The sequence below is a fragment of the Artemia franciscana genome, chromosome 16 (assembly GCF_032884065.1).
Source record: "Artemia franciscana chromosome 16, ASM3288406v1, whole genome shotgun sequence".
In the NCBI taxonomy this organism is placed as follows: domain Eukaryota; kingdom Metazoa; phylum Arthropoda; class Branchiopoda; order Anostraca; family Artemiidae; genus Artemia; species Artemia franciscana.
In genome coordinates this window covers 37,556,001-37,580,365 of record NC_088878.1, presented here as the reverse complement: position 1 = coordinate 37,580,365, position 24,365 = coordinate 37,556,001, and the positions used below count along the sequence as shown (strand labels likewise).

At 34.1% G+C, this 24,365-nt stretch overlaps 1 protein-coding gene across 3 annotated transcripts in view; it reads left to right on the top strand.

The window, feature by feature from the left end:
• LOC136037414 (transcription initiation factor TFIID subunit 6-like) overlaps positions 1 to 24,365 on the top strand; it is a 70,094-nt gene that overhangs the window by 22,638 nt on the left and 23,091 nt on the right. For all 3 annotated transcript variants that reach the window (XM_065720174.1, XM_065720173.1, XM_065720172.1), the window contains 5 exons: positions 1,545 to 1,674; positions 8,316 to 8,448; positions 13,827 to 14,006; positions 20,504 to 20,738; positions 22,648 to 22,799. In XM_065720174.1, the coding sequence (XP_065576246.1) occupies positions 1,545 to 1,674; positions 8,316 to 8,448; positions 13,827 to 14,006; positions 20,504 to 20,738; positions 22,648 to 22,799 (830 nt within the window). The remainder of the gene's footprint in view (positions 1 to 1,544; positions 1,675 to 8,315; positions 8,449 to 13,826; positions 14,007 to 20,503; positions 20,739 to 22,647; positions 22,800 to 24,365) is intronic.

Genomic DNA, 24,365 nt, shown 5'->3' with positions numbered 1-24,365 from the left:
TTTCTTTGATCTACCAGAACTTACTATCTTTGGTCACCTGTCGTCATTCACCCATAAAACGTCGTCATTCACCCATTCACTATCATTAAGGTTGAGAATGAAACGTCAGCCTAGCAGACCCAAATTTACCAATTGATAAATTAAATAGCCGATGAAAAACAGAAATTTGGCAAATTTGCTTGTACAGGTTTTCTTTTCATTTCTCTTTCTTTGATCTACCAGAACTTACTATCTTTAGTCACCTGTCGTCATTCGCCCATAAAACGTTGCCTAGCCATCTTAACCTTTCTTTCATTTTAGCCCTAGAAAGTGAGCTCTAACAACATTTTGCGAGCTAAGTATTGATGAGTATAGAGTCAGGTGATCCATCCTGAATTTGAAATAAAAGCTCTTTTGTCTAGGAATTTTTTTCACCCCCCCTCCACCCCCTACTCTTTAAAACGATCTTTTGTTTTGAAACTCTTTTTAAAACTCTTTAAAAGAATCGTTTTTTTTTGCATTGAAAATATGTTAACTAATTAACTAAGTTTATAGTTAATTATAAATTTAATTAATTAATAATTAACCAATCACTAATTGACTAAATTAGTTAACTAAATTAAGGGGTATCCAACATTGGGACTGCAGTTGTACACCATTGATACTCCAGGACTACCCAGAACCGTTTTAAAATTTGTGAAAATATAGTATCTAAGTTGAAATTTAGAAAATTTTATCTTCAGAAAATATATAATGTTTCGAAAACACTTGTTATTTTTTTAACAGTTTGAACAAAAATTCAAATAAATGTTTTTTTTTGCATTGAAAATATGTTAAGAAAGGGTACCCACAATGGGACTGCAGTTGTAGCTTACACCATTGATATTCCAGGACTACCCAGAACCGTTTTAAAATTTGTGGAAATATAGTATCTAAGTTTAAATTTAGAAAATTTTATCTCCTGAAAATATATAATGTTTCGAGAATACTTGTTATTTCTTCAACAGTTTGAAAAAAATTCAAATAATTGTTTTTTTTCAAATATGAGAGGGGCCAGTTATTATCTTTTTCTCACATCTTAAGAACTTGGTTTCTGTTGCACATAAAAAAAAATATACATAAAAATCCATATCTATATGGTACATCAATAATATTTCTTTGAAACCCACCCTTTGTGTTTTACTAGCACTGGTTGTATAGTTGAGTCAAATTACAAATTACTATGATGTGATAAAATTGACCCAAAACGTAAACCGAAGATGAAACAAAAAAAAAGATGAAATGAATTTTTTTAAATACTTCTTATGGAAACACAAAGGTATGTTTTATATACCTCAAAAAGTATAGTGCTTTCTGATAAATCAACAGTAACGTCTTCAACAACGTTGCTGTTGCTACCAATCGACAACGCCTTTTTTTGTTAATAAGGGTGATATGCATTGCGCATCAGTATGCCATTTAGCATTTGTAATGTTGGTTTGTTTATAAATGATTTTTTTGTTTGCGTAGTGAAAATAATTATCTGTAGATTTTATATATCAAAATACTTTTGCTTATTTTAACAGCCCATTGGTTAGCCATAGATGGCATTCAGCCGGCCATACCTGAAAATCCACCCCCGCTCAACAAAGACACTCAACGATTAGAAGCTATTGATCCTGCCTCGAAAATCAAACAGCCTGGTAAAGATAAAGTGTATGTATCCAGTTTTTTATTCTTCTTCTTCTAATAATTTTTAACGGTGTTTCTGTAGAATTTAATGTGAAATTGAAGCTAAAATGTTAATTGAGTAAATAGCAGAAAATGTGATAAAATATTTCATTTGTATGCTGATGAATATGAAACTAATTATTTGAAGTAAAGAAAATGGTTAAGATAAAGTGTATGTATGCATCTTTTTTATTCTTCTTCTAATAATTTTTAACAGTTTTCTTGTGGAATTTATATGAGATTGAGGCAAAAATGTTGATTGAGTAAATAGCAGAAAATATGGTAGAATATTTCATTTGTATACTTTGTTTGCTGATGAATATGAAACTAAATATTTAAAGTAAAAAAATTGGTAAAGCTAAAGTATTTTATGCAGCTTTTTTATTCTTATTCTTCTAATAATTTTTAACAGTCTTTCTGGGTAAAATCCTCCATTGGAATGACATTCTTCCATAACAAACATTTTTTGTAGTTTCTTTTGTTCCATAAACTTTTCCCTTCATAATTATTATATGAACATATTTTGTGACGAAGAAAAAAAGAGGATAATTCCTGTCAAAAATGTTTCGTAAAAAGAAAATATAAAAAGAAAACCAAAAATATATATAAAAAGAAAAATATAAGAGAAAATAAAAGGGAAAAAGAAAATATTTTGATTGAGAACTCTGCTCAACCGTCATCAGTGAAAAAGAGGAAATAAAGAGTAAGAAATACAGATGACAGTCCTCAGGATAAAATAAATCAAATCTTAAAAGCAAATCACTAAAATAAGAGAGGCCCAGTGAAAGGGCAACTGTGAAAACGGTAAAAAAGGCATCTCCAAACATTTGGAAATTTGAATAAAAAGCGCCTAGAAATTCGGGAGAATCTACAATTTTAGGGGTGGCTGGCCCCGTGAACAAGAATCGTCTTAGGCTCATTTGAAAAGATTCCGCTCCTCTACTGCATACATTCCTGTTAGCATCTGTTGGCGTGTACATCTGTTTACGGATGTACTGTCGTCCCTATCTCTGACAGAGACGGCAGTACATCTGACTACTTTCGACTACTACATATGACTACTTTCGACTTCTACATTTGACTACCACATTCGACTGCTACATCTGACTAAACCTAGACCTTACTTTCATTTCTGTATCTCCTTCACTTACAGCTTTTATGTTATGCAAATCGTTTTCTGTCTCCTCTGTGGCGTCTTTAGATGGTTGGGCATTAATATTAATAACAAGTGCACTTCTGATAACAGTGCAATAACCAACATCGAAACTTCCCACCTCATGTACACTCCCCTTGTATACATAAACAACATATATTGGTGATGGGTATAGCAGAAATTAATGCAATTTAAAGCGATCTTCATGAGTTTCATGCATGCAGGCAGACTTTTTTATATATATTAAAAAAAAAAACACGAATAAAAATACAATGCAAATCAACAAAGAAGCCAGTTACAGAGTAACACATGGAAATTAGAATACTTATACAAAGAGAAAAAACTAAAGGAAGGGAAAAAAGAAGAAAAAACTCACTATTTTAAAATCTAATAAAGCAGTAATGTAGCGAAATAGACAAGCAGTCTTAATTGTTATTATTATTTTTATTTAAATTTTACCCATTCTTTGCAATAGTAAAAAATAGTAAAAAGGTAACAAAGAAAAAAAAAGTAAAATAACTTACGACTGAAAAAAAAATACCTAATAAGGCGTTGGTGCGGAGAAGTACGGATACAAGCGATAATTGAAAGCTTTCTCTTTAGTACTTCCAATTGTATGTAATATCAGGAACAAGAATTTTTTTAATAAGAGCCTGGTTTTTGTCCAACGAGGAAAAAACAACAAAAATTTACAAAACCTAAAATAATTAATCCGTTTTTTTTTAATCTTTCTTCTTAAGAATGGAAAAAATTCCAGAAGCAAAAAGAAAAGGTCACAAAAAGTCGAGTAGAGCTTGGCCAACGCATGTTTATCATATTTACCTCCATTGGCAAACGTCTTAGCATATCCTAATTGAATTTTCTTATTAACATCAGAGGCTGCGCGTTGGCTCAATTGTTGGTAATATTGGTAATCTATATATATAAAAATAAGTTGTCTGTGTGTTATGTCTGTTACACTTTGTCTGTTACGCCAGATTATATCTTCTATATATATAAAAGAAAAACTAAAATGTAAAAACGGGGAATTGCATAAATATTTCGAAATATTTTGACAATAGATTAAAGTTATTCGAAAAAAGAAAAATGGTAAAAAACTAAAAATAACTAAACAGAAAAAATTAAAAAAAAAAAAAAAAATAAAAAAATAAAAAATAAAAAAAAAGAAAAAACCTGAAAAAGAAAAAACGTAAAAAAAATAAAAAAGATAAAAAACTAAAAAGAAAAAAAACTAAAAAAAGCTAAAAAACTAAAAAAAAGAAAAAACGTAAAAAAAATAAAAAAGATAAAAAACTAAAAAGAAAAAAAACTAAAAAAAGCTAAAAAACTAAAAAAAAGAAAAAACTAAAAAAAAATGGGAATTGCACAAATATTTCAATATATTTTGACAATAGATTAAAGTAATTCGAAAACCTTAAAACAGATACCCCATATTTTGAGGTTTAATATAAATTGTTGGAGCTTTAGCATGCTTGGCACGTAAAGATTTTTCCAAGTGTCAATGTTAGAATGAACATTGACAAATTGAAGAAAACAAATCAATAAAAAGAAGAAACTAAAAAAAAGAAAAAACTAAAGAAGAAACTGTATCTATATATATATAAAAATAAGTTGTATATATGCATGTTTGTTTGTTTGTGGGTTTGCATTTGACGTCATTATAAGTATATAAGGCTTTGTATATGACGTCATTATAAGATGACACTACAGACCGGGACACCGGGACACAAATGACGACCGGGACACGGGGAATATAAATGACGACCAGGACACTCAAAGAGAAATTACAGACAGGGACATCGGGACACAAATGACGACCGGGACAGAGGGAATATAAATGACGACCGGGACACTCAAAGAGAGATTATATACATTCGTTTTTGAAATGGTATATGATGAAATAAATTTTTGTATTTTTCCCCTTTTTTTCTTTTTAGTTTTTTTTTTGGTTTTTACTTTTTTTTAGTTTTTTTAGTTTTTTTCTTTTTATTTTTTTTTTATTTTTATTTTTTTTTAGTTTTGTTTTTCTCCTTTATTTTTCATTTTTTTTTCCTTTTTTTATTTTTTTTTTTAGTTTTTTTTAGCTTTTTAGCTTTTTTAGTTTTTTTTATTAGTTTTTAGTTTTTTTTTCTTTTTAGTTTGTTTGTAGTTTTTACCTTTTTTTTTAGTTTTTTTAGTTTTTTTTTTACTTATGTCCTGGTCGTCATTTATACTCCCTGTGTCCCGGTCGTCATTTGTGTCCCGTTGCTTTGTTGATGGTGATTGCTAATCGAACATTCCTTGTGTCCCGGTCGCTTTCTCTTTGAGTGTCCCGGTCGTCATTTATATTCCCTATGTGCCGGTGTCCCGGTCGTCAGTTGTGTCCCGATGTCCCGGTCTGTAATTTCGTCAGTCGAAAACATGACGTCAGTCGACACACAAACATGACGTCACTCGACAGACACACACACACACAGACAACTTATTTTTATATATATAGATAGATATATATATATATTCACAGGTGGGACACAGGGACACAACTACAATGGCGTGTAACTAATATGGCGCGTAACGACTTACGCGCGCGGGGGGGCTTGGGGGGCGCGAAGCGCCCCCACCAACTAGGTGTTGGGGTGGCAAGAAGTGCCACCCCAACAGCTAGTATAATATAATTGTAATTGTATAATTAATTAGCAATATAATAGGTAATAGTAATATAATAACTATTAGTAATAGAAATATCAAGCCATTGAAGAAAATCTACAAGAGGGATATTAAGGCCTCTGCAACGAAGGGGGGTACTAGAATTTATGTTAAAAGAAAGAAATTCACATTTTAGACAAAATCTATCTGAAAAAGAAGAGGCAACACGAGAAACCATGTTAGATAGACCAGTTTCAGTACGGCTTATAAGAAGCAGGTCATCAGTATAAGGAAGATATGATACATCAGACAAACCAGAGGGAAAGGTAGCCGATATCTTTCCCAGAACTTCTGAAATACATAATTTAAATAGGGTTGGGTATAAAACTTTCCCTTGCCTTAAACCTCTTTTTACTAGTTAGTGCTCATGAATTTCACTTAATGTGAAGTTCGGGGCCAAAACTCCGGGTCAAAATCCAAAGTGTTTATCTCCCTCAAGCACATTATTAGTCAAAAAAGGTAGCAGTAAGCACTCAAGAACTTCACTTAATGTGAAGTTCGGGGCCAAAACTCCGGGTCAAAATCCAAAGTGTTTATCTCCCTCAAGCACATTATTAGTCAAAAAAGGTAGCAGTACGCACTCAAGAACTTCACTTAATGTGAAGTTCGGGGCCGAAACTCCGGGCCAAAATCCAAAGTTTTTGTCTCCCTAAAGCACATTATTAGCAAAAAAAGGTAGCAGTAAGTACTCAGGAACTTCACTTAATGTGAAGTTCGGGGCCGAAACTCCGGGCCAAAATCCAAAGTGTTTATCTCCTCAAGCACATTATTAGTCAAAAAAGGTAGCAGTAAGTGCTCAAGAACTTCACTTAATGTGAAGTTCGGGGCCAAAACTCCGGGTCAAAATCCAAAGTGTTTATCTCCCTCAAGCACATTATTAGTCAAAAAAGGTAGCAGTTAGTGCTCATGAACTTCACTTAATGTGAAGTTCGGGGCCAAAACTCCGGGTCAAAATCCAAAGTGTTTATCTCCCTCAAGCACATTATTAGTCAAAAAAGGTAGCAGTTAGTACTCAAGAACTTCACTTAATGTGAAGTTCGGGGCCAAAACTCCGGGTCAAAATCCAAAGTGTTTATCTCCCTCAAGCACATTATTAGTCAAAAAAGGTAGCAGTAAGCACTCAAGAACTTCACTTAATGTGAAGTTCGGGGCCAAAACTCCGGGTCAAAATTCAAAGTGTTTGTCTCCCTCAAGCACATTATTAGTCAAAAAAGGTAGCAGTTAGTGCTCAAGAACTTCACTTAATGTGAAGTTCGGGGCCGAAACTCCGGGTCAAAATCCAAAGTGTTTATCTCCCTCAAGCACATTATTAGTCAAAAAAGGTAGCAGTTAGTGCTCATGAACTTCACTTAATGTGAAGTTCGGGGCCAAAACTCCGGGTCAAAATCCAAAGTGTTTATCTCCCTCAAGCACATTATTAGTCAAAAAAGGTAGCAGTAAGTACTCAGGAACTTCACTTAATGTGAAGTTCGGGGCCGAAACTCCGGGCCAAAATCCAAAGTGTTTATCTCCCTCAAGCACATTATTAGTCAAAAAGGTAGCAGTAAGTGCTCAGGAACTTCACTTAATGTGAAGTTCGGGGCCGAAACTCCGGGCCAAAATCCAAACTGTTTATCTCCCTCAAGCACATTATTAGTCAAAAAAGGTAGCAGTAAGTGCTCATGAACTTCACTTAAAGTGAAGTTCGGGGCCAAAACTCCGGGCCAAAATCCAAAATATAACCTAAAAAATAGCCTACTAAAAATAGGGCTACTAAAAATAGCCTAAAGGAACGAGTATCCGAAAAATGCACACGGTAAGTGCTCTAGAGCAGGGTTTTAAAGTGGCGTCCATTTTCTTAGATATTGTAAAAGCGTTCGAAACTGTTGACCATGTAATTCTGTTTAATTTTTTATTTATTAATGTATTTAATTGTGTAAGCTAGAAAATTGTGAAGTAAGAGGAAATCTATTGAAGCTATTTAAATCCCACTGAAGTGGTAGGACAGTGTATATAGAAATCTCTGATGCTAAATCAAGGGAAAAATTACTTGAATTTGGTGTGCCCCAGGGTTCTGTTTTGGACCCCCTTTCATTCCTAGTATATTTATGAATTCACGAAGATGGCTCGACAGTTGCCAGTGTGGGGCAATTAAAAGTTAAATGGCATGTTTATATAAAATCTATGAATTTTTTAGGTGTCCAGAGTGTCCACTTTATAATTGTATTTACATTTTGAAATTTAGTAAACTATAAGTCAAACTATCTTCATGTAATTTCACAAAATGCGGTGACTATTAGCTAGGAATCCTAATTTGGCTCCTGAAGTTAAGACAGTCTTAATCATGCGTTGAAAAAAATGAATCATTTCTTTTAAACACCTAAGTAGTGGGAGAGGAAATTAAAAATGCTAAAATATTTTTTTTAATATATGTGTTATATATACACATATAAATTGGGCTCCTTGATTATACAAGACCATTAATTTTGTAGACCTCAGCAGAAAGAATGAACTTTCTAATCCATGTATTATATGTATACATATATAACAGCGCATGAACTTTCTAATGTATGTGTTATATATATACATATAAATTGGGCTCCTTGATTATACAAGACCATTAATTTTGTAGACCTCAGCAGAAAGAATTGACAGAAATAGTTAATGTGAAACAATTGACACTCATGAACTTTCTAATCCATGTATTATATGTATACATATATAACAGCGCATGAACTTTCTAACGTATGTGTTATACATATACATATAAATTGGGCTCCTTGATTATACAAGACCATTAATTTTGTAGACCTCAGCGGAAAGAATTGACAGAAATAGTTAATGTGAAGCAATTGACAGCGCATGAACTATCAGTAGAACAACAGCTCTATTACAAAGAAATCACTGAAGCCTGTGTTGGATCTGATGAAACTAAGCGTCAGGTATTTTATTAATTTTCATTCTTTTCTAATTATTTCATAGTAGGAAGAAGAATAGGTTTATTTAAAATAGCGACGAAGACCACACTGCCTTTCCGTATCAAACAAACACAAAGTAGAAACAATAGGGAAATTCTTTTCGAGACAGTGGAAATCAATTCAGTGGATATTTTGGTGCTATGTCCAAGGGCCGTCTTCAGCACCACACGAGAAAGAAAATATATATATATATATATATATATATATATATATATATATATATATATATATATATATATATATATACAGAAATTTACATTAAAATGTGAAAATTGAAACTAATAATGTTTTTTTTTTAACTTTTGCGTTGAAGTAAGGATGCTAGGGCTGTTTTCAAACAAGTTTTTTCTAAAAACATTATTAGTTTTAATTTTCACATTTTAATTTAAGTTTATATTTATATATATTTTTTTTCTCGTGTTGTGCTGAAGATGGCCCTTGGACCTAGGACCAAAGTATCCACTGAATTGATTTCCACTGTCTTGAAAAGAATTTCTTTATTGTTTCTGCTTTGTGTTGGTTTGATAGGTTTATTTACTCAATAATAGAATGGAATATATTTTATTCACTGCAATAGCTGGAGCTAATATGAGCATGTCATGACACAAAAAAGACCTAAAACAAATAAATAGAAAAGATTAAGGCAGTAAGTGCTGCTTCATGGTCAATAAATTAAAATGAGACATAAAAAAATTAATATAAGTCAAGAATCTTGTTTCACGATTAAAATGGCGACCATTTACGTAGAATATTTCAGAATAATTAAGTATATAAATGGTATTAATTATATAGTATGTAATGGTATTAATTATAATTAAGTATATAAGTATATAAATGGTATATCAAAAACACTCACAGTCAAATACCTGGAATAAACTGCATCAAACATTAAATATTTGCCAAGGTAACATTATCAAAATACCAAATAAAACAAGGGATAGGAATAAGAAGCTAAAATAAGGGAATAAGAAGCTATGAGTGAAGATATCTGCTACGACTATACGATGCTACTACTCCTACTACTACTAACAACTCACCGCAGCACCTCCTCCTCCTCCTCCATACTATACCATTCACTACAGCACAAAAGCTGCCTGAGGCTAAAACAGCTGCGCATGCTTCTCCTCCGCCCCATAATATCCAAAGCTCTACTATTTATCCCCTCCCATTAAGTTCTAATTTCCTTCTAAGTCCTTCTTTGTTACCTTTTTCTGCTCGATTCGGGGACGACCTGATTTTCGTTCTGCCTCGGATGGATAACCAAAAAGCACAATCTTTGGCAATCTGCCATCGTTCGTATGTAAAATGAGTCCTAGCTATCTTTACCTCTCTTTCATTATGGCCTTATATTTCATTATAGAGAGTGGGGTCAAACTTCATTTTTATTACGTCTTAATGTATGATGTACGATTAGTCAAACGAGTACCTACGACTATTCTTAGCAGGGTTGCCACCCCTAGTGATTTGTCACTATTTTTGTATTGCCAAAAAAATCACTAAATCAACCAAAAGATCACTAAAAACTGTTAATTTTTTCACAGGATGACAACTTTGGTCCTTAGAAACTCTGGAAAGTGTGTGGCATCTTTTTGTCACCATTTCAAGGCGCCCTCATTTCAGAAACAAACTTGACTGTCGTTACTATCATGGCTACCAATATTCTAATCATAGTTCGCGGACTTATCCCGCAGACCTAGAATTATCTCTTAGGCAAGAGAAAGGATACCTCTATGTCCACTCTAGTCTCAAATAGTTCAAAAGAGACAATCACCTTCACTGTTGCGTTATTAGTAGTAAACCATACCCCTTGAACATTCGTGTTAGTTGTCATTTGTCATGATCGGGTCGACAGCGCCGTGTCCACCTTTCCACTGCTGTGAGGCAACGTAGCTGGAGTTCTCGGTGAGAACCACAAATAGAAGATGTCTCTTACCCAGAGACTCTAAACCCTCTCTTAGTCGAGGAAATATTTTCCCAACTCTTGTCTCAGTGAGTTCACCAGCCTCACTACTATGTAAGCAGGAATATCTTGGTTTACCTTACTGCAGTTGTGTCAATTGGTGATGGGGACCTGGGCCACCTAGATTTTTTATCCTCTTCCCCATGGATTTTGAAAAATACTCTTCCCCTTCCCCATGGATTTTTAAGAATACCTTTCTCGGGGGTATTTTGATCGAATAACGCCTCTTTTTGGAATTCTCTATTTTCTGCTGATTTTTTACCCATATTACTTTCTTTTTAATTTTCTGCCCGCTGCTATCAAAAACTCAAATGGAGGTATTAAAAATTTTATTCCCAATTTTTCTTAGTTTTTAGTTTTAGTTCGGAATTCTCTATTGTCTGCTGATTTTTTACCCACGTCTCTTTCTTTTTAATTTGCCGCCCGCTACTCCTAAAAACTGCATATGGAGGTATTAAAAATTTAATTCCCAATTTTTCTTAGTTTTTAGTTTTAGTTCGGAATTCTCTATTTTCTGTTGATTTTTACCCACATTTTTACCTTTCTAATTTTCTGCCCGCTACTACTAAAAACTGCATATGTAGGCATTAAAAATTGAATTCCCGATTTTTTTTTAGTTTTTAAGATATATAAGGCTGTGCAAGTTTCCCTTTAACTGATTCAGTTAATCAGACTAAGATGGACTGAAAAGGTCTCTTATTGAACCATATTGATATATTTGCAGTCACTGAAGTCCGGGCTCAAAATCCAGATCTCCGTAAAATGACTTATTTTCAGGAGTTTGTAAAGCTACGCCCAGTTGACCACCCACGAAGGAAAAAGGAGGAGGAGTAATGATTTTCGCAAAAGATTGCCTATCTCCTATCCTTATCCATGTGCCAAGACTAAGTGATTGTGATGAAATCATTTGGATATCTACTAAGCCCAAATGCCTGCCTCGGCCTTACACTAATTTAATCATTTGCTCGTTTTATGTTTCAACCAAACGGAATGCTTGTTCTCGTTGTAATTTTCATGATACAGTACAAGTAATTCTTGAGTTTGTGATGACAAAGTATCCAAATGCCGGCATGTTTATCGCAGGAGACGCAAGCGAACTAAGTCTTAATTATCTGTGCAATGGTCCGAAGCTGGTTGTACAATGCTGGTCCAGCACAACCAGCTGGTTGTACTGGTTGTGCAATTATCTATGCAATGGTCTGAAGTGGTCCGAAGCTTAAGCAAATCAAATAGCAATAACATTCAAAACCAGTTTGAATGTTATTTGCAACAACCTTAAAATCTTTTACAATACTTCAACTACCCTCCCCCCTCCCCCTTCGGTGGTAGCTATCATTTCATGCTACAATTGAAACCACTGCTAGTTTTTAAAACAAATTAATCAGTTTCTGAATTTTCATACTGGCCAATAACAAGTCAAGGTCTTTTTGATTATGGGTATTAGATTACGTCTGAGAGTTGGGTTGATGTTGTGTCGTGTGTAAATCTATATTAAAAGCTTGGTTTGTTTCAAACAAAGTTAATGACAAATAACCAAACATTTTTCCCAGAGGTTACGAAGGAGGTATGTTCCTCAGGTATACCTTACATTAAGAAATAAAAAAAAAAAATAAAAGAACTAGTCCATTTAGAACTAAAGTTTTTCGCTTTGGAAAGAAAGATGATGCCTTAACCTTCCGTAACAAGTAAAGAAAGAAATACGTCGTGCTGCTTCTCGTTATGGTAAGAATAAATTGAATTGCTTAAAACAGAGCAAACCTCGGCAATCGTTTAAGAAAGCGAAAGAAATAGGTGGTCGCTCGTGCAAAACCTTGATTTACTTCTGGATGAACCGCCTGAACAGACAGCCAATGAGCTGAATAAACACCTAGCTAGCATTGTGCAAGCGCTCCCCCCCCCCTCCCTCGGAAAACCATCTAATCCCTGAAACTCCAAAAAATAAAATACCGGAAATTTCAGCGAAGCAAATAAAAGAAAAAATTTCCCAAAATGTCCCCAAACTGACTCCCGTCCCCGCTAAACATGAAAGATATTTCAAGAGTTTTGTTCCAAGTTTCGTTGAGTTGTATAATGGCCAGGAAAACTAGTCATTAATTTTATTGTTATCTATTTATTTTTTTCTTTTTGACTTTTTATCTAAGTTTTGACTCTTTTTTTATTTATCTTTTTTTGTGACGTAAAATTCAAATTCGGCAACCATACTGTGAAATAAATTTTAGATTAAATTCTGTTCTGTTCTTATTTGACATATCAAAATATTTTAGCGTACGACTAAAAATGAAGAACAAAAAAAACATTTTAAGACAAAGCCAAACGAGATTTATTTAAATTCGGTGATTAAAACGAAACGGCAAAGCAGATGTTTCAATAAAGACTTCCACTAAGCCGTCCTCGGCGCAAAAAAGGCTTTTCAGTAACCTGTATAGGTGTATAAACCTGTGTATGCTGAAATCAATGTGACATCAGAACGTATTTATCTATTTTAGTTAATTTTGGAAGTTAAACTGTTTCCTTCACTCTTAAAAAATGGTCATTAAAGTTAAAACATATTAATTATTAAATTTAATTGTTGTATTAAAAATATTAATTGAAAAATACTTAGTTATTAACTAAAAATAGTTTTAAAAAACAGTTATATTTGTAAAACAGTTAGAAATAAATTGTTACTAATTAAAAATACTCATTATTAATTAATTAAAAATACTTAGAATCTTCAAAATAAGATCATCGAGAGAATAAAAAAAATATTACCTTTTTTAATTAGGAAATACAGATAGAATTACAGGATACAAGTAGAATTACCGTCTTTTGGCAAAGTCATCCTGAGAGGATTAACCAAATTAAATTTGTACTTCTGTTCTCTCTTCTTTTCTTTCTATTTTCTCTCCTTTTTTTCTTCCGTAAAGACGGTTTGTTGAATCCCTTATCTTTTTTTTCGGGTATTAATTAGTAGTAATTTCGTAGCTTTTCTGGGGGTAGAACACACACTAATTGAGGAAGCAGATTTTGGCGTGTTCCCAATTTTTCTATAATATCAGACGTAAAAAGATTTGGACCGTTTTTACGCCTCACAAAAAAGTTTACGTAAAGTTGTCTACAAAAGATGAAAAAAGATTATAATTTTTTATTGATCTGAAGGAAGACTTGGTGTAAACAGGAATTTTTCCGGGCGAGGGGGTCGGAATAGTAAAGAAAATTTGGAGGTGGGTAATAAAAAATAAATTTTAGTTGATAATATGAATAAGAACTGTCCAAAAATACAGTAAAATTTTGTTGTTTTTTTTTTGGGGGGGGGGGGGTAAGGCCTTCTTGAAAACGATTTTTTATGGAACATGTGGTAAGTTAGTATCTTGTGAAAGTGATGTATATTTTTTTTTCACAGGAAGCATTTCAAAGTTTGCAAACGGACCCTGGCCTCCATCAAATGCTACCAAGGCTTTGTACGTTCATTGCTGAAGGCGTGAGGATTAATGTCGTTTTGAATAATTTGGCTCCGCTTATCTATTTGATGAGAATGGTAAAAGCACTGCTGGCCAATCAGAGCCTTTATCTTGAGAAATATGTAAGTCACTTCTTTCTCCCTTTTTATGGCACTTGGTATCTACCAAGTGACATATAGCGATCGCAAATTCTGTCGGTCTGTCTGTCCCAGTTTTGCTACATTAGGCACTTCCAGGTGAGCTAGGACGATGAAATTTGGCAGGTGTATCAGGAACCAGACCAGATTAAATTAGAAATTGTCGTTTCCCCGATTCGACCATCTGGGGGGGGAGTGGGGGACGGTTAAATCGGAAAAATTAGAAAAAATGAGGTATTTTAAACTTACGAACGGGTGATCGGATCTTAATGAAATTTGATGTTTGGAAGATAGTCGTGTCTCAAAGCTCTGATTTTAAATCCCGACCGGATCCGGTGACATTGCGGGGAGTTGCGGGGGGGAGGGGCTAAAATCTTGGAAAACGCTTAGAGTGGAGGGATCGGGATGAAAATTGGTGGAAAAGATAATCACAAGTCCTAGATACGTGATTGACATAATTGGAACGGATCCGATCTCTTTGGGAGAGTTGGGGGGAGGGTTAATTCTGAAAAATTAGAAAAAATGAGGTATTTTTAACTTACGAAGGAGTGATCGGATCTTAATGAAATTTGATATTTGGGAGGATGTTGTGTCTCAGAGCTCTTATGTTAAATCCCGACCGGATCCGGTGACACTGAGGGGAGTTGGGGGGGGGGCCTAAAATCTTGGAAAACACTTAGAGTGGAGGGATCGGGATTAAACTTGGCGGGAAAAATTAGCACAAGTCCTAGATACATGGTTGACATAACCGGAACGGATCCGCTCTGTTTGGGGAAGTTGGGGGGGGGGGAGTTTAACTTAAAAAAAAATTGAAAAAAATTACGAAGGAGTTTTACGAAGGAGGAGTTTAGAAGGAGAAAATTTACGAACTTACGAAGGAGTGATGTGATTTTCATGAAGTTTCATATTTAGAATGACCTCGTAACTCAGATCTCTTACTTTAAATCCTGAATGGATCCAGTGTCATTGGGGGGGGGGGGGGCGGAAATCTAAAAAAAACGCTCGGAGTGGAGAGATCAGGATGAAAATTGGTGGGAAGAATAACCGCAAGTTATAGATATCTGATTGACATAATTGAAACTGGATCCGTTCTCAATAGGAGAGCTGGGGGTTGATAATTTGAAAAAATTAGAAAAATTGAGGTATTTTTAACTTAAGAACGGGTGACCAGATCTTAATGAAATTTGATATTTAGAAGGAACTCATGTCTCAGAGGTCTTATTTCAAATCCCGACCAGATCTGTTGACATTGAAAGGAGTTGGAGGGGGAAACCGGAAATCTTGGAAAACTTTTATAAATGCCATAGATACGTGATTGACGTTACCGGACTGGATCCGCTCAGTTTCGGGGAATTAGGGGGTGGGGTTCTGCACTTTGGCGAGTTTGGTGCTTCTGGACGTACTAGGACGATGAAAATTGGCAGGTGTGTCAAGGAGCTGCACAAATTGACTTGATAAAGTCGTTTTCCCCGATTTGACCATCTGGTGGCTGAAGGAAGAGGAAAAATTGAGGTATTTTTAACTTACGAGTGGGTGATCGGATCTTAATGAATTTTGATATTTAGAAGGACCTCGTGACTCAGAGCTCTTGTTTTAAATCCTGACCGGCATTAAGCTTCTGATTTTCCTTTTAAAGCAATCTGTTGATTCTTAGAATTTGGCCAGAGCTCATACCATATGGGCTCTTTGCTCTTGGCTCTTCTGACCTCGTCACAAGTGCCATATGAGCTCTTAGCTCTTGTTTCTTATTCTTCTACAATCCTTTCTGGTATTACTCTCAATTTGGACTTCTTTTAGCAAATGTCACCCCTGGGGTGCGCCAATTCGTGAAATCGAGAGGGCAATTTTTTTTCCATTTTTTAATGAAAAGAAAAAAGTATTTTGATGTTCTAGAGGTGTATTTTTTTCAAATGAGAATACAAAAAATCCAAAATCTGGTAATGAAAATCCTAATAGGGGTGTAATGCTTCCCCTGTGTCCCAGTCACCTGTTTCACTTGTTTTCTTTTCCATGTTCATTGGAATTTGCTTGGCTTATATGAATAGTAGGGTTGAGACAGAAGGAATGTCTGATACTTCAAAAAAGACAGCTAAAAAGACTTGCCAAAAAAATAAATTGTAAAAAAATTCATCAAGAGAAAACGGGTTGTAATTTCGACAAAGCAGTGAACAAACAATAAAAACAAAACTACGCTTTAACCAAAAAATAAAAATATTTCCAGGATTTCGGCCCCACATCCGGGAGGATTTCTCAACGGGAAAAAAATACAAACGACAAAAAAGAAGAAATTTTTTTTTAAAAACATAACACATACAAAAAAAAGAAACACGACAACTAAACACACGAAAAAAATCAACAATAAACAAATGAGAACAACTCACATTATAAATAAAGCTCCCAGCACTGATGGTAATAACTGAAGAAAAAACCAAAGCGAATGTTTATAGTGAATGTTTTCTGAAGTTATTACCATCAGTGCTGGGGGCTTTGTTTACAATGTGAGTTGTTCTTATTTAATAAATGTTATTTATATATATATATATATATATATATATATATATATATATATATATATATATATATATATATATATATATATATATATATATATAAAATAACATTTACAAATGTTATTGCTCCCAAAGCTGCCAAAGCTGGGAGCTTTGTTTACAATGTGAGTTGTTCTTATTTAATAAATGTTATTTTTTTATATATATATATATATATATAATATATATATATATATATATATATATATATATATATATATATATATATATATATATATATATATTGCATGTTTAAACATTTTATATATTTATAATTATGTATTTTCTTACGTATTTAGATTTATATTTTTTATGTGTTTACCAAAAACAAGAAGAACAATAAGGAATTTTTTAAGACAGTGGGAAACAAATTAGAATGAAGTTATTACCATCAGTGCTGGGAGCTTTGTTTACAATGTGAGTTGTTCTTATTTAATATATGTTATTACTCTCTTACTGTCTTAAAATTATTATAATCCACTGTCTTAAAAAATTCCCTATTGTTCTTCTAGTTTTTGGTGTTTGTGATGGAAAGGCAGTGTGGTCTTCGTCGTTATTTATGTGTTTACCACTAGATTTGTCCGTGGAGGATGTTCATAAGAATGCGAGAGACCACCGCATTATTTAAAATTATACAATTTTAATTTCCGCCTTTCGATGAGGGAATTTCAGAACGAAACTAGACCTACGTTGCCTGGGCAACGTGAAGTGTTGCGGCAACCTTTGTCCGGCTTCGCCGATAAAAGTGTTGCGAGAGCAACACTTTGGTTTTGTTTCTTCGCTATCGGTTAAATTCTGAAGTTGTCAAAACTATCAAAGCATTCAAAACGGCATATTCAAAGCAGAACACAATCAGTAATCACATGATCAAGTTCTTCAGCGTTGAAAAAACAACAGCAAAAGAATATCGGAAGAAGGGACTAAATTGAGTTTGCAGCCAGTTGAACTTTATCCTTTTCAATCGTAGACATCGTGACCGATGGAAACTTGGAACATTATCTTATATAATCTAGTTGGTATTATAAAGCTATTCGTGACTTTTCAGGATCAAATACCATAGATGTGCACCAATTTGCACAAATTTTTAGCCTCTGATAAACCTCCTCTAGCAACCGATTCTTACTTACAAGTCCCTCTCCCGTGATATACATCCAAGTTCACCGGAAACAAATAATGGGTACACCAACTAGCAAAAGTTGCAAACCCCTTGTCGCTGAAGTCATTGTAGCCTAACAGCCGATTATTACTTACAACTCCCCTACATGTCTTACAATCGGGAACCAAGTTGTTCTTACCATCAATTACACCAGAAACAGATAATAGGTACACCAATCAGCAAAAGTTGCAAACCCCTTATTGCCAAAGATGATTATAAGCTAATAATCGACTGTTGCTTGGAAGTCCCCTACATATCTCACAATTGGTATCGGCCTAGTTTTGGTTCAAGTGTGTACCTTACCACTGAGTTGTCAACCCCTTGAAACTTTCAAACTGGTGTATGTCATGAAGGAATTTTTGTAACAAAAAATGGATGACATATACTTTGATCAGCTCATCAAGGTCTATCGATTGTCATTGAAAAAAAAATTCTATCTGTCTTAGTTCAAAAGTTGACTTTTTTGCCGGAGGTCAACTTTCTAACACCACCACTTAGAAAGGAGCAAAGGATAAGCTCTAATTTCTTTAGCAATGAGAGAACTTTTAAAGTTTAAGAGGTATATCTGATACCATTTCTCTATTGTAATCCCAAGTAGAAAAAAAAAGAATGGTAAAGTCAGCTGAAATCACGAACAGAAATGGCTAGAAACAATAGATGGCAGCACTTTCGGACCCGTGGGAAAATCGCACTTTTTTGTTTCTGTAAATTTTTCTATTTATCACTCAAAGAAGATATATTGGCTGTGGGGCCGGGGAACTACCGCATATATTTAACACTTATAGATTTTAGTCCATCTTCAATTTGAAACTGGTGCCTGCCTGCTTGCCTGCTAGAACGGAGCTTTCCAAAGCTCCGTTCCGAGCAGAAACATGGTTTGATGAAACGAAAGCTTGGCTGCACAACTTCAGATACTCCTCTCTGACATAGGCTATATAACTCCACTTCACTTCGCACACCATAGGCTCTGGCTCGAGGACAAGCAAAAACCATCCTTTTTGGCCCCAGGCAAGAGTTCTACGGAGCTTTTTAAAATGTAATGTCGTATTCATCAATCCGGCCTGAGGTCCACAGTTTCCGTAAAAACCGCACAGGTTAGACCCTTACCAGTTTCCAGGAATAAGCTGAGATCGGCGGCATAGGAAAAAAAAAAAAAACCGGGACAAAACCAAAGTGTTGCTCTCGCAACACAATTCTTGAAGATTATAAGGTGATGCCCATAAATATGTCCGAAGCAACATTAGAAATGTAATAGAAAAGTTAAGACGTAGTTTAATATTAAAAATTAAAATTTATCTGATCTACAAAATGTGCAATATGAAACTATATATTTAATACAAATGATAAAGCGAAGGTGTAATAGAAAATTTTACATTTACAAGCTAGATTAAAAGTAAGGCAGACGTTTATCCTCATTCACAAAAAAAAAATCTGGTGAAATTTCCTTCACAATAATTTTGTATTTAGTGTCAAGGAATAAAACTTTTCTGGTTATTTCTTCTTTTCGTATTATTCCCGGAATAATATTCATTTGAATTAAATTCTGGTTCTTGGAATAGGATTTTTCTGCCATTGTTGTCCAATTTTTAATGTGTTTGTTATAAACGAAAAAAAGTGCTTATTATTTGAGCTCCAAGAAAAAAAATGGAAAAAATTTCAAAAAGAAGTTCCAAATAATCTTTTTCTGTGTACGACCAAAGAGTTTAGAAAACAAATAACGACGATAAATTGTACGAGAAAAGTGCAAGAAATTTACAGTGGGAATTTTACTTAATTTTAATTATAGTAGCTGCATAGCCATTCTTGGTGCTCTTGGAGGCCATCCGAATACTCTTAGGGTGGGAAAGGGGTAGTAAGTAAAAACTGCAATTTGGTAGTATTCTCTAATCGTTTAACATACCGTCCAAAGAGCAAGCTATACTTTAAGTTACCCATACTCTTTAATACCGTGTTTGTAATTCTGGCAACATTTGAGTCTCATTCAGTCCATAAGTCAGAACAGTCTCTAATTCTCCAGCTACCATGTTTGGTGCCTTCAGAAAATTTGTAGAAGTATTTTGGATTTCTCGAATTTTTATTCTTTTTGTGCCCCTGCGTGTTGTATTTGTGTGGAGTTTTGCTTCAATATTATGTTATAGAAATGTTTGTTATTTCTATCTCTCTCTCCTATATTAGTGCCGAAGACAGACCGTAAATATTGGTATCTACAGAAAAATTAAAAATATTTTTAATTTCTACGTCATTTTTTTATGCCCCTGCATAGTGGATTTATGTGGGGTTGTTGCCTCTCGGTGAGATTGGAATATGCTTTTATTGTTTATTGAACATGAAACGTAACTTTAGCTTTGTTTTTGGCGGGGTAATCAGTAGTAGGGGGCTGTTTGTGATTTTTCTTTTTGGTGTTTTTTTTCCTGCATTTCTGGCCATATTGCTTGTCAGGGATATATAACAATGTATTTGCTTGTATGGTTTGAATGTATTGTTGATTTGTGAATGCCATGCTGTGGTAGCCTCCTTTGTCCCTCTCCTGCTCTGTGTCATGATTTTTTGGTTCATCTATTTTTTTTGTCTTAATTTTTGGTGAATTTGAAACTAAGGTAATAATAGATAGCCTTTCTTTTGAGATCAGCTCCCTGTTGGCTTTATTCAATTGTTTGTATTTGTTTGTTATGTCCGTCTTGTTGAAGCCCAATTTTGTTGTTTCAGAATCTTAGATTATTCTTTTTCAGTGTTAAATCGATTAGAATGAAGTATTAAGTAAATCGTTATTATTGCAGTTACATGAACTCGTTCCTGCTATCCTGACATGCATACTATGTAAACAGCTTTGTCCACGTCCTGAGGTGGACCATCACTTTGCACTTCGTGATTTTTCAGCCAAAGTTGCCGGGCAAGTGAGCAGAACTTACCACACAAGTACAAATCAAATGCAGACTAGAATCACCAGAGTTTTTGCTCGGGTACTGACTGTAGATAAGACTCCTTTAACTACACTTTATGGAGCTATCGTAGGTAATGTGTTTATGGTCAACTTACGGTAAATAAATGGTATTATTTACTATATGGTAAATAATAAGGTATTTATGGTCAATTTATGGTAAATAAATGGTATCATTTACCATATGGTAAATATGGTATTTATGGTCAATTTATGGTAAATAAATGGTATTATTTACCATATGGTAAATAATATGGTATTTGTGGTCAATTTATAGTAAATAGACATCTTTTGCTGATGTGCCTAACACTCGATTTGGTGCTCATTTTGATGAGTCGTTTGATGAGTCATTTTGATGAGATGTGGAAGGTATATCACCCCCAGGGGAATAAACTTTGCGTTTTGAAAATGATGACTTAGTGACCGTCAAATACATTAGGATCCCTACTATCTTTGATGCATTGAGACGCCGACTGCCACGATAGGAAACCTTATCTCACTAGAATAAATCAGAATGCAGACCCTAATTTTTTGGTCAGGCACTGACTGTTGATGGCAGTTAGGCACTGGCACTGACTGACATTGACCACCCTTTATATAGCCGTCATAAATAAAATACTTCGTTTATTTTATCTCACTAGAATAAATAAGAATGCAGACCCTAATTTTCAGGCCAGGCACTGACTGTTGATGGCATTTAGGCATTGGCACTGATTGACATTGACCACCCTTTATATAGCTATCATAAGTAAAATACTTCGTTTATTCTATCTCACTAGAATAAATCAGAATGCAGACCCTAATTTTCTGGCCAGGCACTATCTGTTGAGGGCATTTAGGCACTGGCGCAAATTCATATTTTCGACCGCGGTCAGGAGAGACCTTTTTTGGTATTATTCCTATTCAATCTGGACTTAGGCAGGGGGGGGTGTCACCATACCGTTTCAATGCTTGTTTATGCCCTGTATTTTCTTGTATTTTTCCATCTTGTTTGACGGGCCTAACTAATTCATCGCATATTGCGTATGTAGATGATCATTTACTTATTAGCCGTTAAAAATTCACCCTAGCTAAGTCTACCCAGTTTGTTTTTAAGCTTTTTGAAAAAATTGGCCTCATGCTTAATGCTGAAAAACGGGAATATATAGTTTTTAATGCTAAAAACCCAAATAGTGATTTGAGTTGCGGTTCATTTTCAGTTAAACTGGTTCCTACCTTGCGTTGGCTCGTGATTAGTATCTGCTCTTTTGTTTCAGCCATCCGTGCTGGCTATCCGTGCTAAGCCAAAGATGGTTATGCCAAAATTGTCTCAAATCGTGGCCGGCTATCCGTGCTAAGCCAAAGATGGCTATGCCAAAGTTGTCTCAAATCGTGGCCGACATTCTCGTAAGGCCTTAGATAAACTCTATTCAACGTATTGTGACCATTCAATTTTTTCTGTTGGGTTTGCGTCCATTTTTTAATACTAGTGATATGCAGGATATTAGAGCTTTGTATTTCCGTTATTGTAAATATCTTTTGTATTTGCCTCGTTGGTATAGAAACTGTAAGATTTTTCGAATATTTAATACAACTATTATGTTGATGTCATATAATGAGTTGTACTCCAAGTTAAAAGAAGAGACTTGCATGCGATGGGTCCTTTTCATCCTCTCGTGCGATTGCTCTGATTTGCATTTGTTGTTCTTTATATTTAATATTGTCATAGGAAAGTTTGTTCTTTTTTTGTATGTGTCCTTTTTTCTTTCTTTATCACCGCATTAGTGGGTCAAAAATTAATTATTAATTATTATTATTCTGTGTTGAAAATTACACGAGTACAAATAAAGTGCAGATGAGATTTAACAGAGATTTTGCTATGGTGCTGACTGTGAGTGAGACTTTGTTCACCACTTTTTATTGAGTTTTTCTGATAAGAGATTTTCTGTCCGTTTGTCATCTTACCCAAGTATAGAAGACACTAAATTTATATTTATTGTTAAGGCTTGTGTGAAATGGGGCCTGAAGTGATCAAGGCGATGCTGCTGCCATCTTTAAAAATGGTTGGTGATAGAATAGAAGCAATCGACTCTCATCCGGCTGTTCTGCAAATGCATGACAAAGGAACTATTACAAAAATAAAGGAAGCACTTACAGTAAGATTTCTTCTTCTTTGATGACCCGCTTTGCAGATTTTAAATTTTCTAGTGATTAAAGCCTTTAATCCTAAATCAGTGACTGATTGCCCAGAAATAATACTTTCTTTGATTCAAAAAGCTCCTAAATTGTTTGGATATTTTTTCTTTATCTTATCTGTGCACATGAATTTATTTCTAACAAGGGGGAGGGGAGAAGGTGTAGAAATTATAAGGAATTATAGGAACGTAAACATGTCGTGATTTCGGATGTTGGAGAATAAAAAGGGTATATATATGTGTATATATATATATATATATATATATATATATATATATATATATATATATATATATATATATATATATATATATAAAAATAAGTAGTCTGTCTGTCTGTTGGTCTGTGGATCAGGTGACGTCATGTTTCGGCTGACGTCATGAAATTAGTTGCCGTCATTTTTGTTATGACGATGCTTAGTATATTGTAAAACACATTAATTTGGTTAATAATATACCATTTAAAACACCAAAATGAACATGCTGGAGTAGTCACTCGGTGAGAGAGGGTGTCAGAACGGAGAATGAAGGTCCCAGGTTCAAATCCTGGTTAGGCTAAAAAAGGTAAAAAACTAAAAACTAAAAAAAAAACTGAAAAAACTAAAAAAAGGCAAAAACTACAAAAAAACTAAAAACTAATAAAAAAATAAAAAAGCCGAAAAACTAAAAAAACTAAAGAAACTAAAAAAAGGCAAAAATTTAAAAAACTAAAAAAAAAAACTAAAAAAAGGAAAAATGAAAAATAGAAGAGAAAAAGAATACTAATAAAATTAAAAATAAAAAAAAAAAATAAAAAGATAAAAAGCTAAAAAAAAGGTAAAAACCAATAAAAACTAAAAAGAAAAAAAGGTAAAAAACTAAAAAAAAAAATTCATCTAAAAAACTAAAAAAAACTAAAAAACGTAAAAACTAAAAGAACTAAAAAAGTAAAAAAAAAAACTAAAAAAAGGAAAAAACTGAAAAATAAGCGGGATATAAAACAGGGGGATATAAATGACGACCGGGACACCGGGACATAAGGAATATAAATGAATCAGAAAATACAACTCATGTTTCCAAATGACGTCGTTTGGAGCCCAAATTGAAAATCCAGATCAATTTATGTCTACTTTCAAAGTAAAAGGGCAAATTTATCATAGAGCAGGGTCTCTTCTACCATTCTCAGGCGAGAATCATAAATTTTTACAATTGTACTTCATCAGTGATAGAAATTCTGAATTGAATGCACGTTGCGAAATTTCTCCCAACATTGAAAGGACAATCGTTTCCCAATTACAACATCTTTTCCACGAAAATAATAATTTAGTGCGTCTGTTCAAAACAGCCATCGAATATGATGCCTACTTACACGCATAAAATTGTTATTTCCGCTGACAAAACGCCTCCTGGCCAACATGTGCGTAGATACAATGCTCCAACTATCGACGAAGTGGCCATCGTTATGGTCGGTGATCAGTTTTTACCTCGAGATATTATTCTCAGGGTTTCCACCACACGTGCTACAACTAAAAATAGGCCTACCAATAA